The sequence below is a fragment of the Anopheles moucheti genome, chromosome 3, assembly GCF_943734755.1.
Source record: "Anopheles moucheti chromosome 3, idAnoMoucSN_F20_07, whole genome shotgun sequence".
Lineage (NCBI taxonomy): Eukaryota > Metazoa > Arthropoda > Insecta > Diptera > Culicidae > Anopheles > Anopheles moucheti.
The window spans coordinates 20,965,773-20,983,919 of NC_069141.1; the positions used below are offsets into that span (position 1 = coordinate 20,965,773).

Sequence of the window (18,147 nt, forward strand, 5' to 3'; positions counted from 1 at the left end):
CACTTAGGAGAAACAAAATTGTTTACACAAGGGTACAGAGATAAGAAAGAATTCCCGCAACTGAAATAAATAAACTTTACTTTGTACGTAGTGTTGCGAAGTGACATACTTCACGATCGCTCCCCATTGAATCGAGAGCTCTTTTTTGCCTTTAGCATCCCGAACAGTGATGACGATTGGTTCTTTCGGTCTAATATTTTCAGCATAGAATACGAATAAACATTAAATGTGTACTTTCAAATGTAAAATTATCTATTTAAACGCAAGCAAACACGCATATAATTGCTACGAAAAACATAGCTTTAAACCGAAACGCTTGTTTACGTTTCATCGCTTTCCTGCAATTCGTAGATCTGGATGTACGCCTCGGTTAGCGTGATCATCTGTGGCAAAATGTTGGTTACATGTAGATCCTGCATTTCGTACCACTGGTTAGTGCTTTTCTGCAAGATGTGACACCGGTAGGTGCCGGAATTGGGTTCACCGTCGTGCACGATGTTTGCCACCAGATTGTATTTGGTGTATCGATGAGTTTTTTTGTTTTCCTCTGTCAATATATCACCAAAATCAACGTTTCTAAAAAATAACACAAAAACGATTGATTAGAATATTAACGTTGTTAAATGGATGCTTCGGATTACGTACTTGACCGGAAAGTTGACGATGGTAGGATTTTTCTCCAAGAAGAAGGTATTCTTAGTGAAACGTTTAATGTAAAGGATGACATACTTTGGCAGGCGAGTAATTTCGAATCGCTTCAGAAAGTTATCCTTGTAAGTTTTGTACTCCTTTTCCGAGATGGAATTAAACTTGGCCAGCAGTTGGTACAGATTCACCTGTGGGATAATGTTTTCCCGCAGTTCATCGATGAACAGTGGTGTCGCGGGAAGATCACATGTCAGGTATAAAAATGTGGACGTTTCTTCCTTTTCCTGATACTCATCCGTAGCCAAGAGTAGCTGCTTCTGAACATCGTCCAATTCGGTTGGGGGTAGTTTCCGGGTGTAAATTTTCATTTCTCCCAGGAAGCTCCGATTAATAACGGACGAGTCCGGTTGCTTATTTCCTCGCAGCTGCTTATGCAAACTGTGCAAAAACCATGAAAGAAACTCGATCGGATCACCCTGCTTCGTGATCTGGAATTGCTTGTTACTCCACAGCACAACCGCCTGCAGCATCTCGTGCGGTGAAACGTGTGCCTTAAAGTTCCGTGGATTCCACAACTTACGCAGCAGCTCACCGAAACGCTGCACCAAGGTAAAGGCCGTATCGCCAGGAGGCCGTTTAATGTTGGCATAGTTTTTCTCCATCAGGAAGAAGTCACGGATCGGCTTCACGTGCGACAATGCCTGCAGGATTACGTTGCAGTAATCGTTGGCTTTGATGTTGTTCAAACCTACCACACCCGGATGATAGAAGGTACCGTCGACCGTACGCGATTGCTTCACATCTTCCCGATCCAGGCTGCGAATGTCCCGCAAAGTAAACACCGGATCCAGCACATACTTGATGTCATCTAGCGATGAATCGATAATCTCGTAGTTATCCGGCAAACAGTAAAATTTCAGCGTGGATAGGTTCAGAAAAACGTGGTGCGATTCCGCTACAGAATGGGTGTACGCGTGGGTATTGGTTCCACGACCCTGGAAGTATTTGCCGCACACCAGACACGCGTAAACGTTGATGCGGGTCAGCGAAACGGAACAAAGCTTCTCGAAATCAAAATCTAGCAGATGCCGATTGATTGTGTCCAGATAGGGACACTGCTTGGATCGATCCGAGACGGTTGGCTTCCGTTTTACGGCTAGCTGGCCACTGTTTCCAACATCCTCATCGTGGTCGTCCTCCAGCTTGGGCTTCTTGACCGGTGGTGCAGCCTGCTGACCTGCAACAGTGTAAACAACACACATTTGTGAGATTACTGTGCAGAGTTTCCGGTAAGTGATTAATAGAAGTAGCAACACTTACCGGTTTGTGAGTTGATTTCTTTTGCTGGGGCCATTTTTATCTTAACAATAGGACAGAATTTAACTTTTTAACGCGGAGGAAATGAAATTGTTGTAAAGCTTGTTGAAAAACAACTAATTTTCCCGCATTGAAGCTGTCACAACAAGCCGCCTGAGCAAACGTCACTCGGTGCTCAACAGCCGATTTCACGCACACCATCAAACGCTATGGAAACAAAACAAACCAGTTGCCAGAAATTGGCCCAAAAATTATTATTGCGTGGTAAGGGGTCTTTTGTACATTACATTATATTATATGTGTCAGATAGTAGCCGTAAAATATTAAAATTAAACCGAAAAAAGGAAGAAATATGGGATGGAAACCAAGTACACCAACGTGCAACCGTAGAAGCACTCAACCCAGGCGTGTACATCTCGCGCCCTCGAAACGTCAACTTGCAACAGCAAAAAGGGCTTAGGGCGAAGAAAGGGCACTGCATAAGAAGAAGATTTGTTTTCACTGCGTTCGGTTAGCTCGAGAAGGACGTGCCACTTGTCGTCCACTGGTTTTCCGCTTACAAACGCATTTTCCGTTCGCTTATCAGCGGTGATTAATCGTACAGCGAGTGTCCCAGAGTGCGTGGCAGGCATCGAGACATCGACCAGTCGATGAAGCGCAGCAAAGTGTAGCCATCGTGAAAAGGGTGTCCCCAGTGAGTTGTGGGATCGTGCAGAAACGTGATGGTCTATTGTTTCTTGGTGTAAGGGTATGGCAAGGGCAAACGGAAGACCGTAGACGGTCCAGAAAGGAATTTGCTCCACTCCGTATCACCTACGTGTCCAGTTACGAATGTCCAAGGTGCTAACATGATGGCATGAATCAGTGCTAGTGTGTAGTTGGGTGGGAAAAGTCAAAAAGTGTCAATCGAATAAAGGAAGGAAGGTGCTCTGTGTGAGGGCCTTCTCCTGGAACGTGTGTGTGATCAGTCGCATGTGTGTGGCTGGTTTCAACCCTCTGTCATGTGCGATGCACATGTTACCCTCGTCGTTCGCAAGCGTGTAACGGTGGCAGTAGGTGCAAGTGTTTCCGGAAGTAGCAGTGCAACGACTCAAGTGCCGCTGGAAAGCTAGACCGGCAGAGGCTGTGTGAGAGAGAACGAGCGAGAAGGAAAAATAAAGAAAAGCGCATCACATACCGCCACGAAAGTGTGTGCAGTGAAGGCAATCGAAGGTGAAAATCCGAGAGCCTTGGTCGAAGTGGCGCAACAATGGTGTCCATTATAAAGAATCAACTGCTCAAGCATCTTTCCCGGTAAGTGGTCGGGGGTGTCACGTCGCCAGACAGGTCAGGGGGAGTGCCCTAAAAAAGTGGAGTATCCTTTCCGGAAGCCACCATGGTCCCTTAACCGTATTTATACATTAAATTGTTTCGTATTATGCTTTTAAACCTTCCTCAACCTTATTTTAGTTACACAGAATGTTGGAATGAAGCCTTCGGTTGAAACAGCTGTTGCAACAAATGCGTTTGAATGTGCGGGCAAATGGCAAACTATCTGTGGAGCGGGAGGATAGAAAATCATGCTCATTATCGAAGAAAAGCACGACACCCACACTGGTCTGGAAGCGTGCCAACAATAGTGTCCAGTCGCGTTACACCATTACGCATTTGTGAAGGCGAAGGTGTGCCGCATTACGACATTTCGATCCTTTCGATCGCTCTTTTCCCTTGTTGAGAACTGACCTTGCGTACAGTTCCACGCATGTAAGGGACAGTTATGAATGTTACCGCACGGATATTTGCAGTAACTTTCGTCCAAAACTTCGTTAAAGTACCGCGCAAGTATCACGTCGGTCAGGTCTGTTTGCATGTCATTTAAATGTAAATTAATTTGTTACCCAGCGTTAGTTGTCGTTCGCACTAACAAGCGTGTAGGGAATGGTACCGGCCTTTCCGTTTCAGTTCGCAATTCAAGGCATTTTTTCCCAAGGCAAACCACTTCGTTTTGTCGACCCCAGAGAGCGAGCGACAGGAAACCCAAATCGATGTTGATATTATTATTTCATTTCACCTTTTGTTGATCACACGATTACGGACACCAAAGAGAAAAAGGTTTCATTTCGGAGTTTTTAAAAACAGATATACACAAACGTTGAGTATGCTAGTAAAACAAACACTCTGCATAACTATCGTGCGTTTGCGGTGGAAACCGCGCTTAAGACATACTGCTTCCGGTTTGGTCGGTTATCCGGTTGTCCGTGCCCGAAAGCCATGACCTTTTCCTGGCCAATGTGTTGTCAGTGGCAGCGAACAGGGAGAAAAGTCTGGTTGTAAAACACAATCAACCAGTCGGTTAGGTGTGGGTGGTTTGATTCTTATTTCTTTTTTGTGTTTGATACCACCCACTCAACAGTAAAAGAAAATTTTCTTTGCTGGTTTAGGAGGGTCCTTGTATCCCGGTGTGACATATCAAAACATGAAATCGTGAGATTGGTTAATATTTTCTTTCCAGTTTGATAGCCGTAATAAATGTTGAGTGTAGAGTGGATATTTGCAGGCGAATTTTATAGCAAAAAAGGGTTGTTAAAAGAGGTTTTTTTTTTCTTGATTTAAAGATATACGAGAAACACCATAGACCATAGGGAAACGTGTGTTATGATTCCATAGTGACGCTAACTACTTCCTTTTATTGAAGTGGATTAGAAGTTACCCTTTTAACAAACTCTACGCCACGCAGAAACTAACTCACGGCAAAGGAAAAGTTGCTCCTCCTAACACCTTTATGATCTTGCGAACGATGATGCTCGCTTTTATATTGGTACGAAAATATTCCGCTCAGGTGTGTGATAGCTCACTAGCTTCAACTCAAGCACGCCGGCATGGTGCAATTTTAAAGTGCTTCCCCACCCAGTTTTGGTCGGGGCTGGAAAATAGCATGAAAATAGCGCACCATATGGTAACGGCGCGCGCGGGATACGTATATATTTTCCTATTGCGTGTCACGGCGCTGTTTTTTTTTTTTGACGAGGAAACCCCGTTCGCGGTACACCGTTCGCGGGTATATTTCGTGGAAAACAGTTGTCTGGGCGCGCGTAAAAAAAGGAAATAAGAAAGTGGTATAATGAAATGAAATAAAAATAAAATGACTCCGTGGGTTTTGTACCAGATACACACGCAGACACACTCACGAAACGAGCCAGTACAGTATAGCATAAATGGTTCTACGTCAGGGATCGGCAAAGTACTTCCCGCCAGGTGATTTTATTTGGTTGGCAATTAAATTACTGTGAGGGCTTTTAAAGGTTTCAAAGGGATACTCAGAATATTGTTATGCCAGTCGATCCATCCCCGAGATCACTATGATGTTTCTAATATCCGCTATTCAGGAATTCTACGCATTTCTATTAAGCAATACTTAAAATCAATTTGTAGAACAGGATTAGATTTTCATGTTTTTTTAGTGTGTTTTTATGTTTTTTTTTTTTACTGATAAAGGATTTTAAGCTTTCAGCTTCTTTTGCTGGAAACAATCCGTTGGAGATTTTTTTCGCTTAATTCGGTGTACAACTATTGCTAACAATGGCTATTGTTCTATGATTTGAATAATCCTTAACTAAAGTTTTAAGTTTTTATAATAAAATTTTGGTTCCCCAGACCTGTAGGGCAAGTTTAATATTAATACTGCAACAAAGACCATACCACGACACGAAAAATGTTTATGTAATTGATTTAGGGGGCGATAGTATAGCATTAATGTTCCCTTGTTGTCCCTTGCTTTGACTGCATGATGAGTTCTAGCGAAAATTGAAAATTACTTTCTAGCTTCATGTAACACTCTTGGCGTCAAGTTCTGAATTACAATACAATAAGTGCAATTATTATTGTAAATAAATAAACCGCATTAATGACACTGACACTCAGTACTCGTACAGGCAAAGCATACCTACTGATCTTTTTTACTTCAATAGGTCATTTCCGTCACACAATTACTGACGAGTTTTTATCATGTGTAAAGAAAGTCTGGGTTTGCTTTGGGTGGTTGGTTCAGATAAGGTTTCGTTAACTGATTGTCGATTCGAAATTACGATCGAATGCAGAAGTACATGATACTGGATCATTCCTGTAAGTATTATGGGTCCTTATTTTAACAGCCTAATGTTGAAATTTTAATTCAGTAATGATAAATAAAAAACCTTAGGCACTGCCAATTTCCTTGCCGCTCCCTGTTTTATCGCAAAAAGAAAAATCTAACACCGGGTAATAGGAGGACAAGCCAGTGGAAAAGTGGTGTTATTGGGACAGATTGTAATTTTGAAATGTACATTTTGTTTTACTTATACATATATTTTTTGTCTCTCGCAGTCATTTCATTTTCTTCATCCATTTTTACTCCACCAAACGTTGGACGGCAGTTATTGGATTACAATACACGTTCGGTTGTGATTTTCTCGCGTGTCGTGCGGTACCGGATGAGACAGAATTATTAAAAATGTATGTCAATTATGCTGATAGGAAGTGACACACTTCCGTTGGTTGTCAATGAAGTAAACCGTAATTGATACGGATACGGAATGGAAAGACAAAGTACAGCGAATTCTTTTGTTAAAAAAAGGTTAGGAAAAGAAACCTCGAACACGTTATTTGATAGTAAACAAAAACAAAATTTGCTCATAGAAGTATTTTCTATCCGTTATCGCCAAATTAAAAAGACAAATGTTTCATTTGCTATGTAAGCACACGCTTGTGCTTAAACGTACGTGCACAACGTTGACGATTGTCAGATCAGAAAAATAAACAATCCAGCAAGAGAGATGTGTTATCAGCTTCAAACTTGCAATGGCATTTTGCACAGCAAGGGAGATCAACTACAGCATCACCATCCACCGCAAGATCTGCAACAATCCTGCAACCCCGAGGAATGTTTCCATTTCTTCTGATGTATGTCAGTGACCATGTCTCCTTTTTAGTAATCACTTTCGGTCCGTAATGCATAAAATAAACATAAGCACAACGAACGCGCGATGCATTGTGTCGTTGCATTATTTGTATTTCAACGAGCATATCTTGCATACGCTGCACGAATCCTCTGATGGTTTGCTTTGAAGCAGTACCATTTGTCCTCCTGTATGGTATAATGGTCACAACCGTAAAGGAGACATGTTGTGTTGCAAAATTCATCGTCACCGACAATGCGCCACGAAGTGAGATTATCGATGAAGAAACAGCAACTTCATACCCGGTGGACACTGGGGCCGCTTTATCAGGTGAATGAGTAAAGGATTACAAACAAAAACGTACGCTCCTATACCGGTTCACGCGGGGCCACCCAACCTTGGGAGTTATGGTTGTTGTTTAATCAGTGGTTGATAAGACGTGCTAACGTTTTTTCGCCGCTCCCTTGCCTAATTTTTTTTTGCATTGTCCATCGCCACCATGTCCGGTACAACACTCATCGAGTATGAGCGAAGCAGATGTTTAATGCTTTTACGTGTCGCTTCCAAATAACAGCGACCGAAACTTACAGCGCTGTTTGTGCTAGACGGAAAATTTATCAACAGCACCAAGAGTTAGTAAAATAAAAATAGCACTGGAAAAGAGGATGGTTTTTTTTATTATTGATCGCTTTGTGTAAAGCTTTTTCTTTCATACTCGGATGATAAATGGATGTTTATGTAGTTCGTTTTCTATCAATCTACGTTAACTGCAGACGGGTTGGTCGGCAAATAAACTTTCTTCCGGACAAACTGCAGCACGATGCACTGGAATGGAAGTGTGCATGTGTGTATGAGTGGAACGAGAAAAGAACATCAGGTAACATCCACTGCAAACCAGTTTGATTCCACTAACGACACTTGAAAGTTAGATGAAACAGAATATGTTTTCTATCCGTAGGATGGGTACGGTTCTTTTTTGCTAGAAGAATGCTGCGACATTTTACATCCCATCGTCTTGTAAACTAGTAATCTTCCCATAGCGTTTATTTTTTCTTTTTTTTTTTTGCTTTTGCATGAGACACCGTTAACGATTTGGCGCTAAAGAACATGGCGCACTCATTAGACTCATCGTGTGCCTTACGGGTGAAGTGTAGTGGTCTGGTTCGTCCTCTAGAATCTTTGTACCATTTCTTCACCCAACCCCCCTTGAAAAGGTCTTCGGTGTTGTGTGACCTTAGACCGTTGAAAAGATGAAAAAGTGGAGCAGGTTTTTTTTATATTACTCCCGCGTTCCACTACAGCCAACTCGGGAGAAGACCGTCCTTTGGGGGGCGCTGACTTGATGATCGTTTCCTTCAAGACGGCGTGTAAAATTGACGTCATTACGGTGCAGCAATTTCAGTCACAAGCAGACCCCGTACAGCCGTAGGAAATAGGAGAGTAATTTGGAATTATACAGTGGACGAGCAAAGTTCCAAAAGAGACAAAGAGAGAGGGAGAGAAGATGAAAGATGTGATTGAATTGTTGAAGGTTGCAGGAAGTGAAAGATTAATCAGATGTTTTTTCTTGTTACCATTTTATAGACGAAATTGAATATTTTAGAATGTTTTAAAACATTTGGGTTGGTAGTAGATAATACTACTACTGGCATGATGCTGACTATCCGGCTACTTGGTTAAATAAATTTATTAAGCCAGACATGGCTGGCATGATCTAGTAGATAGTTACGCCAAGAAGAAAAAGAGAGAGAGAGGGTGAGACAGCGAAAGAGAGAGAATCTTCGATGACTCAGTTGTGATTTTATATATTACATGAGCCTGGAGGTATACCATTTTTTTCTTAAAAATAAACACATTAAAACAGTAAAGTTCTTTGAAGGATTAAGATTAAACAAGCTGTCTCTAATCTGTCTCATCTCTAATCTGTACACAAAACATGCGTGATCATTGGTGATCATTAAACATGTAATTACATACTTTCAGGCGTTGAATGGTCAAGACATAATCTATTGACATTAGGCTGAGAGGATTATGAATCGTACAGCGTTCTGCACAATTTCAAACTGTCAAATTAATGTTCCGAAATGTATAGTGTAGTTCCTGATTAGTGTATTAATATCCTGGTCACGGCGCCAAAATATGTTCTCGCGATAGTATTGATTTATTTTGCTACTTTGATGGCGAAATCACACGGGCTGACTATCAGGCTGCATGGTTAAAAATAAGTCCAGTAAGCCAATTATGCCAGCCACGACCCATCAGTTCATAACACCAGGAAGAAGTTGTATTGTAGTAACCCATCTCTTACAAATAACTCATATTATATTTTTTCGTGTGATATGCAAGATTTAACGATTGCAGTAATGCAATAAACACACCTCATCGGTTGCATTCTTACAATATTAATACGAACATTTTAAAAATGGATCACAAATGGCACTTTTTGTCCCGATTCACTGCATTGCTTTCTGCTGCAGTTATCATAACTTACGTTCCACGATACGGGGGCAAATGTAAATGGATACGCACGCTTCACCGCCTTCGCCTTTTGATGGTGATGCACAATAAATCTAAACATTTGCCTTTGCCTGTTGTCGTACACCTTCAACCTTCGGATGGTCGATTTCCAGGTGCCCAGGAGTGTTCCGACCGAATGCATCGATGGTGATGGTGATGATGATGATGATGATGATGACATAAGTGAGACAGTGTGTGAATCGACACATATCGCAGGAAATCCCCATTAAATATGCGTACAAATGGACGTTCTGTTTGAGTGAGTAAACCTGTCTTGTGAAGTTGTGAACTTTCTGGCAAACGATTGACACAAGCTCTACTGGAAAGCAATTATTGTGCAGAAAAATTATTGCTCCAACTCCCATCGGGAGTTTCTGTTCGGGAATTTCGTTTTCCCCTGCGTTGGGGTAGTGCGCCACTTAGCAGATTTATTACCTGGATACGTTCGGATCGTCTTTCTTGTACACAATTTTTCCGACGTGCAAATAGATGCTGATGCTGAGGGAATTTGTGCAGTTGTATAATTAATGCTACTTTTCCATTACTTCCTTTTTTACATTTCTTCCCGATTGTGATTGATTGCTCGTAAATTGGTAAGCTTCCCGCTAGAAACAATTCGAGGAAAAACCAACCCCCCCTATTGTTCGGTTGTAGAAAATTGCCATTTTGTGCTAGTGGTACACTTTTCACCGTTCAGTATTCTGGCGTTTGTTGTTTTGTCATGCCGCATATTAAATTATGAAGGCAAGCAATTTATCTCGCCGAAGTAAAAAAAAAAACAAACCTCCCCGAAGATTCGAAGTAGAACATGGGCACGTGCTCTTCGGGTGCCGCGCAGCGTTGGTGTGGATTGTGTATGTTCCGGAGTCCGGAGTGTGGCCGTGAAAGGGATTCATTTCTGTTCGCGCGCGGATGCGCGCATATGCATAGTTATGATTGGTGTTGAGAAAATCTATCGCGTATGGCCACCCGCTAACACGTGCACATCCGTGTGCTTCTCGTTGCGATCCCGTTCGCCGTGCTGTCGGGGCCGTGATGTCTGCAGATGAAGCATGATTGTAAATGAGAAAGATGTCCTCCTCATCACCCCGCCTCAACGCGATGGCGCACGTTTCCCAAGCATCCACTGTTTGTGCTAGCTGCTTGGTTGAAGGTTCTTTTCTACACTTCCGCCCAACGTTGAAGATGGATCGATCATCCGGACGTGCTTAGCTTTACAGCTCATCACGAAGCTTTTCTTTCTATTTCGCACACCAACTCACAACACTCGGGAACACCCCAAACCTGGGATGGAATACATAAATAATGGAATGAAATTTATTTCCTTTCAATGTGGCCCTCCCGTGCCGGGAACAGAACCCCCGTTAGCAGAATGGCGGCAACCTGTAGCACGTCCCGTAAGCAGCACCGCGTGTCATCGGTATTAGGCTGACCGGTGTGCAGTGCGCGGAGGAGCACAAGCATTGAACGCACGGAACGTTAGGGCTTTTCCCCCCTCGGGGGTATTCGGAGATGGATTGGTTATTAGTTTAGTCGTCGATATATTGGAATCATATCTGTGCCATCGGCCAAGTTTGGTCACATTGGGGTACTCGTTGGCTTTGCTCGGAAGGCAGCAAATTTCACAAACCCACCAGCGTTTGTTCCGTTTGCGTTGTGGGGAAACATTGTGAAATTTACAATGCGGAAGCACATCGATGAGATAACTGGTGACTGTGCGGAAGATAGATGAATTGTCTGGTCGGGTGTATAAGACGACCGTGCGACCGAACGTTCATACACACGAAACACTCGAAAGATAGAGAAGCAGAAGACCGTACCGAAAAGCGTTCAGTTATTCATTAGAAGCATTATTTATGCATGGTGCGCTCGGTAATAGCTCTTCGGGTGCACGATGGGATGGGTCCGTGCGATGGTGAGAATCCGGGTGCGAAGCATAGCATCAGCGTGCTGGTACAATATTTATCATTAAACTTGACCGTTACAGTCCGGGGAGCAGGACCGTTCGAAACGATCATTTCCGCAGCGTGTGGGATGAAGTGTTAATGTGCGTGAAACGCTTAGTACGAGTGACTTTACATTAAAATTTGCCCTGTTGTTAGCTTTGGTGGGAGCTTGTTTTGCATAGTTTATTGTGAGTCGTCTAAAACGTAGAATATAAAATGTTGGTGGTATTATGGTGGCGTATTAGATTGTAATTTAATGTCCATCAATATGTTTTAATCTTTCTCAACCGATTATGGAGATCTGCTGTTAAGATTAAGAACAAATAAAAAGAAGATGTAAAATTCTATATTTCATTCAAACAATCATCTCCAACGTGATTTGTTTTTTGGTGGGATTAATTGGAGGTTGTATATTATGAGCCATTTTTATTGACAGCAATCGAAGGAAAGGAAAGGAAATCGCAAAGGAAAAAAAATGTTTCTAAATTATATTTTTACACTAATCCTTTCACAGATTCACTTACAACAAACTTGCTCATCAATTGATATCGCATTAAAAAGATTGCAAATGACTTATTGTGATGGGTTCTATGGGCTGGATTCCTCTGGAAGCGTTCAGCGGCCATTTCTCCTGCACCATTCCTTCGGTGGTCCTGGTGGTCGCCCCACCGACGGAAAGTACGGGGAATTACCGTGACGGTAATGGTCCGGAACGAGTGTTTGCCTGGGCAAAGTCTGCCGGAAGTGGTGCGACAGCAGGCAAAGGTTGTGGAAGCAAATTGAAAGTCACTCCCATTTGCCACAGGGCACTCCGGGAGTACCGAGAGTAAATTCTGGGCGGGAGTTTTTGTTGCACCGCTATTTGCTGCTTTTCCTCCCTTTGGCTGCTCGTAAAAGTCAAGCCACCACGGACACTGGATCAGTGCATAATTGAATTCCTGCTAAAGTTTACCATCGGATGGATGAAAAGTCCCCGCGTGTATGTGTGTGTGTGTATGTCCCTGTGTGCTTATTCCAGCAGTTACCTCATTCACTCACCACCCACGGAGTGGCCTTTCAGATGTAGGACGAATTGTTTTAACAACGGGATGGTTCGTCGGTGATTTCAATATAAACTTTCTGCCCTCTGCTACTTTGAGGGCGCGAACGCGGCAGTAGACTCATGGCTGTTGCGTTTTTTTCCTTTCTTCCCTGCTGCTGGTCATCCTGATGATGGTCCTGCTGCTGCAACCGTTGGCGACGGCGACAAAATGGTTAAAGTTTTGTCCTGTCTCGGTGACGTTTTAATTTGTCGCTGTAAAATGGGGCCAACCGAAGCCCTCTGGGGGAAACGGAGCGTTGGGTGGGAAGACTCCTGCTGCTCAGGATGCATTAAACCATCTCGCTTCTGCTTTATTTCATCATTCTTCGCTTGGCGGCCTCAGTAAAAAAAAAGGGAACGATCGTGGTGGTACGAATACGGCCATAAGACACCGTGTGAAGGCCACATTTCGGGTGCGTTAGCTGCTGCGGCCCGGTAGAAACCTAATTTGTTTATAGTCATCAAAGCGATAAATTGGCCCAAACTAAATTGTCAGCAACGTCAGCAAGGCCATCCCTTCGGGGGTGGTTTGGATATCGCGGATGTCCTGATTTGATATTTTATCTACGGGAGAAGTGCTAAAATCTGGCACATTTTCACAGGGATTGGTCCGGTGATGATGTGGTAATGTCTTTTTGACTTTTAACGGTCTCGGCAGATAATGAGATGTGGGTGGTGCGGTCGCGATTGCTCGTTTTTTTTTTGAGCCAACTTGGGATGGGATGATCTGGCGCTGATGAGAGGGAATAAATAATCTCATGCCAAACTTCAGGGTGATGATTTACAACCATCAAAGAGATTGTTGTTGCACCCCTCGACAGTTATGCCTCGAAGCGTTTAAACCAAAGCGATTATGGTTAGACACATACAGTTAAAGTCAATGCTGGATAGCATGATAATTGGACCATGCATATTCAATGGGGAAAGTCACTTTTCTCTCAGTATATTTCCTGACTTCTTGTGGGTTCCTTCATCGAATGCACAAACTAGATTTAAATCTGCATTAATTCAACTACCTTTACTCCTCTTCATGTGATCAGCGGTCTTTCAGACCTATTTTTCGCCTTGACTTCGATGGTTGCTCCTTACATATTCTGGCTTTCACCGAACCGGCAGATAAGCTTGTGGTGAGTGTAATGCCAACATTCAACACTATAATATTCATCACCGGAAGGATTAGAAGCTCATCAGGCTAATGAGAATGTAATCTCTTTGTTGCCTTTACTTAGCGATACTCTGCTTGACAATGAGATAGATGATCGCTATTTTCCAAACTTCGTGTGAAGATTATTTATGTTAAAGTAAGTTAATTCTCACCGGGACAAGTACTGTAGCGAATTGGTACGATGAAAAAGTATAGTCAGTAATGCATGACACTAAAGTCGTGTCTCCCGACTTGATGTTTGGTGCAATTCTCGATTCTCGCTTTCGTGCCTCCAAAGCCCAAACTCTCAAAGGCCATCGTTTTAGTCGCCCTGTAGACAACTTCCAACGCCAATATGCGTCGGTTCGTTCGGTGTTCTTCGCATTACGTGCATGCCATTTATTCATAGCCCATCAGCAGTTGCGTTGCTTGGCCAAAATTGCTTCAGTGACGACTGAAACGAGCATCGTTTTCTGCAAATGTTTCCCGATTCGTGTGTCGCACGTCGCACGCTAATCAAGTAAATTATCGGCTGTCCCCGGGCACAAGAGCAACCAAACTGCTGGCACACTACTGGATGTGATGAGTTCTTTTTGAAGGTTTGCTTCCCGTACATCTTCCGTAATGTCATTGCTGACAGCGAAATGCAATCAAGCAAGCGGCCCCACGCCACGGCCATAAGTACAGGAACATGATGCGTATGGCACAGCCGTTGACTGATGTATGGTATTGCTGCTACGGACATTCCTCATAACCCTCGTTTCGGTCATGTAAAATAGCTCTCGCACACGGAAAAGGTGGATGAATCTGGAGTGAGAGACACAGTTTTGGCCCGAAGTTTGTCCGCTTAACCTGGTATCACATCATTTATTGGGCTGAGGTCATCTTCCCTCACACGGGCCGGGGCCCGCTGACCATTCACCGGCAGGATTTCCGCCAACGAGCATTAAACGGTGCGGAATAATTTGCCCTGATTAGGATTCAACTCACACAAACACGCGCCACCACACCTCTTCTTGGACGGTTATGCCAGCGCCCAGGTTGTGTGCTTCTGCAGCCACACATTAGACCTTCCCGCGGTAGTGTGGAACGTTTCGGTCGTCCTATTGCGCACTGGATGACTTCTGGAAAAGCTTGCGGCAATGCGGTCCAAATTTGCTTCCTACTCGCTTCCCAAATACTCACCCGAGGGAAGGCGCACGTTTGACGACTTTACTGACGGGCTGTCATTGGGATCCGTTCCTTCTGGCGCCATCCGCTCACACCAGTAATGGCCCTAATCGCAACGTGCTATCAAATCCACCGGTGGTTAAGGATGTTTAGGTATTTTATTTTTATCGTTCTTTCTTGTCCTGGGGCAACATTCCTTTTTTTTTTTTGTGTTTGTGTATGGCGCAAAGACACAGATGATAGGCGCAGCGAAGGAGGCAACCCATTCCGTTCTATAACGCTTTCGACAGCTTCGGCCTGCATACATTTGGGAGGAAAGTAAAAGTTTCCATACATCCCCATACACACGCCCCACACATTTCCCCGTTTGCCGGTGGACTCGGGTGTCCCGGGGAGCTGAGCAGAAAAGCCAAGTATTTTATGTACGGTTGGGTAGTATTTTATTTCCCCGAGCGCTCGTTTGTCGACTTTTCCGAATATGTCATTTAATTTCATCTTCGCTTCACTTCTTCGCACTTTTATTCGACATTTCCGCCCCATATCCGCCCGTGAACTACCGAACTTTTATCCTTTTTTTGCACTTCCCTGATCTCATTGCGCTAAGGACTGCGAATTGGTCGAGTAAGGGAACACCGTACCATATCCTGTTTCCGGTTTATTTATTTGTCCCTGCCGGGGTTCGTGCCGAGTTTTACTCACATTTGAAGTTGTACACTGATGCCTTTTGTTTCATTCCACTCTGCAGCTACACGAAGAACTTGTCGCCGGACAAGGTAAACCTGAGCGCATTCCGGGGCGAAGGTGAACTCTCCAACCTGCAGCTGGACGAGAATGTGCTGACGGAACTGCTGGAGCTACCGGCCTGGTTACGGCTGACGTCCGCCTGGTGCAATCATGTCTCGTTTCGAATATCCTGGACCAAGCTGAAAAGCACACCGATTCTGCTGGTAAGTGGACCGGGCAGTGTACGGACACCGGGCTAAATGGTCATCCGTCAATGCTGGAGCGGGAGCGGAGTGTATCGCCTTACCCGGTTGACACCATTACCCAATAAGTGAGCTTCTGCCGCGTTGCTCGGTTGCGTCAGTTGCCTAATTATGTGACGATAAATATGGTGGTGTCGTGTAACGCTCATCTTGTGATAATGATCTCTTGGAAATGTTTCTGTTCCAGCGTAACGAAATAAGCAAAACTTTTAGAAGAAACAATCTTTTATTTTATTGTATATTGTTTGTATTGCCATTTGTTTGTATTTGTTGAATGTTAATCGACACGTTCGACACGTACTAACTCAATGATACGCTTTTCCTTTGCAGACACTTGACGAGGTGAACATAACGATAGAAACATGCGAAATAGCGCGCAGCGGAACACCAACAGCCGGGCTTTCCAGCCTGGCGGTACCTCAGGGGAAATACAGCTTTATACACAAAGTCATCGACGGTATCACGATCGCGGTGAACACGGTGAACGTGAATCTAAAAAGTCCCGCCTTTACCGCCTCGGTACAAATGTCGCGAATACGGGTGGAATCCCGCACGCCCAAGTGGCTGCTCGGCGATCTGCGCGTGACAAGACTCAAGGATCCAACCCGCGGCATGATACTGATCTTCAAGGAACTGTCCTGGCAGACGGTGCGCATCGAAGCAAGCAGCACCCAAGACCTCAACCTCACACCGCTGCGCCTCCTAACGAATCAGGCACGCTGCCGCATCACGATCAAGAAGAGGCTAACAGATTGCAGCATCGTTGCTAGCCGGTTGGTGCTGATTCTGGACGATCTGTTGTGGGTGCTGACGGATTCACAGCTCAAAGCGGCACTCCATTTCGTAGACTCACTAACCGGCCTAATCAAAGCTTCGACAAATGTGGTGCAGCGGGTAAAAGCACAGAAGAAGCTGGAAACGCTCCCGGAGTATCAGGCACAGCTGGACCAATCGAAGAAGGTACCGGACACGCAGCAGTTGTCGGCCGCCCAGCGTTATTTCAATATCTACGATATGCGGGAAACGTCGTATCACTTCTTCAGTCAGCGCATCGATCTTCACCTGTGTGATGACGCCGGTGTAGGACGGTCCAGCCATCCTAGCCTAACGGACGGTGGAGCATTGCAGATATCTGTGCAGGGCTTCCAGATCGATTACTACCCGTACCATTTGGCGAAAGCCGATCGATCCCACTGGCCAAAGTGAGTAAAACGTTTTTCTATCGTGGCACGTCGTGTTGCTTATTTTGGTATTGCTGTCCCATCTGCTTTCCGTTGTTATGGTCCACTGTTGGGTGTGGCTCGGTTCTCGGTAGAGCGAACGCGGCTAGTGTCACATGTCAATGAATAAGCAGTAATTTAATTTACGAACTGGTCAGCATATGCTAACCGACACACTGTGTGCTCACTACTGCGACACTCGTTAGTAAATAAATTGGGAAAGTTATGCACTACGGGTATGCGATGTATCGAGTTTCAAAAATGTAGTTTCGAGAGAATGCAATTAATGACAACTTTATTGATTTATATCAATGGCGTCATCCGCCCCTGAATGCTGGCATGATTATTATATTTGATTTAAATTGACACACATATTTCACATAAACACATATTTGATTTGTGTCAAATCATATTAACTAATAGCTCTACTAATAGCAAAAATCAATTGTCAACGAGTGCATCGAAGATACTATGCTTGTGAAGTGATATCCAACGATCACTAGCTAACACCGCCTGTTTCCTATCTTACCTATCCTAGATATCGTGAGGCAAGCATACCACCCGCTCTCTGGCTGGAGCAATCACTAAACACCTTCAGGGAAGCCATTCTAAACCTAAGTCAACCAAATCGACCACCGCAGCATGCTTCATTGGAAAGGTATATCCTAAATACACTCTAGGGCTATCGCCTTATCATGGACTGGCAATGACTTTTTACAAATTCCAGAACAACAAACTTCGGTCAACAGCCAGCGGCACCCGCATCACCTGCACCGATGGGACATCAGCGTGGCGCTAGTACGGCAGGCGTCAATGGCACCAATCAACCCCCAGCCCAATCCGTTCCCGGTACACCAAACAGTGGCAGCAGCCATAGTACTGTTTCACCGATGAAAAAACACGTCCTAGACAATCTGGCAAAGCTAATGTGTGCCTGCGTAGTGATGAAAATTGAAGAGTTTACACTGTACCGCGTGACGACGTCCGGGAACAAGCAGATGCCCAAAGAGTTTGTTGCTGGTAAGTGATCGCGAACACACGCACATGCTGCAAAGGTCTCGTAGAATGTGTGATCTTTTCGATTCGTTCACTGCGTGTATGCGAAGTGTGCGGGCGCGTATGACATGCAATAATTTATACTTTTCTCCTTCACGTGTGACAAAATTTATCGTTTCATGGTGGCAAACACTATAAAGCTCAAAACA

The 18,147-nt window shown here is 44.1% G+C and overlaps 2 protein-coding genes across 2 annotated transcripts in view; one reads left to right on the plus strand and one right to left on the minus strand.

Moving 5' to 3' along the window:
* Positions 1 to 117: 117 nt before the first annotated feature.
* LOC128303442 (U4/U6.U5 tri-snRNP-associated protein 2) lies at positions 118 to 2,071 on the minus strand. The gene is made up of 3 exons (XM_053040391.1): positions 1,969 to 2,071; positions 646 to 1,885; positions 118 to 576 (listed from the first exon to the last, which is right to left on the minus strand). The coding sequence occupies exons 1-3, from the start codon at positions 2,000 to 2,002 to the stop codon at positions 321 to 323; spliced, it is 1,530 nt and encodes a 509-aa protein (XP_052896351.1). The 5' UTR covers positions 2,003 to 2,071; the 3' UTR covers positions 118 to 320.
* A 651-nt stretch (positions 2,072 to 2,722) lies between these two features.
* Positions 2,723 to 18,147, plus strand: part of LOC128301315 (bridge-like lipid transfer protein family member 3B) — a 28,484-nt gene continuing 13,059 nt past the window's right edge. The window contains exons 1-5 of the mRNA XM_053037722.1: positions 2,723 to 3,258; positions 15,482 to 15,683; positions 16,053 to 16,924; positions 17,481 to 17,600; positions 17,670 to 17,962. Coding sequence (XP_052893682.1) covers positions 3,215 to 3,258; positions 15,482 to 15,683; positions 16,053 to 16,924; positions 17,481 to 17,600; positions 17,670 to 17,962 — 1,531 coding nt within the window. The 5' untranslated portion in view covers positions 2,723 to 3,214. The remainder of the gene's footprint in view (positions 3,259 to 15,481; positions 15,684 to 16,052; positions 16,925 to 17,480; positions 17,601 to 17,669; positions 17,963 to 18,147) is intronic.

Excerpts from the sequence above, each read along its gene's own strand:
- LOC128303442 (XM_053040391.1), bottom strand. The coding sequence starts at position 2,002 with ATGGCCCCAGCAAAAGAAATCAACTCACAAACCG. Across the intron at positions 1,886-1,968 it reads AGAAATCAACTCACAAACCG|GTCAGCAGGCTGCACCACCG; the intron begins GTAAGTGTTGCT and ends ACACTGTTGCAG. Across the intron at positions 577-645 it reads ATCGTCAACTTTCCGGTCAA|AAACGTTGATTTTGGTGATA; the intron begins GTACGTAATCCG and ends GTTATTTTTTAG.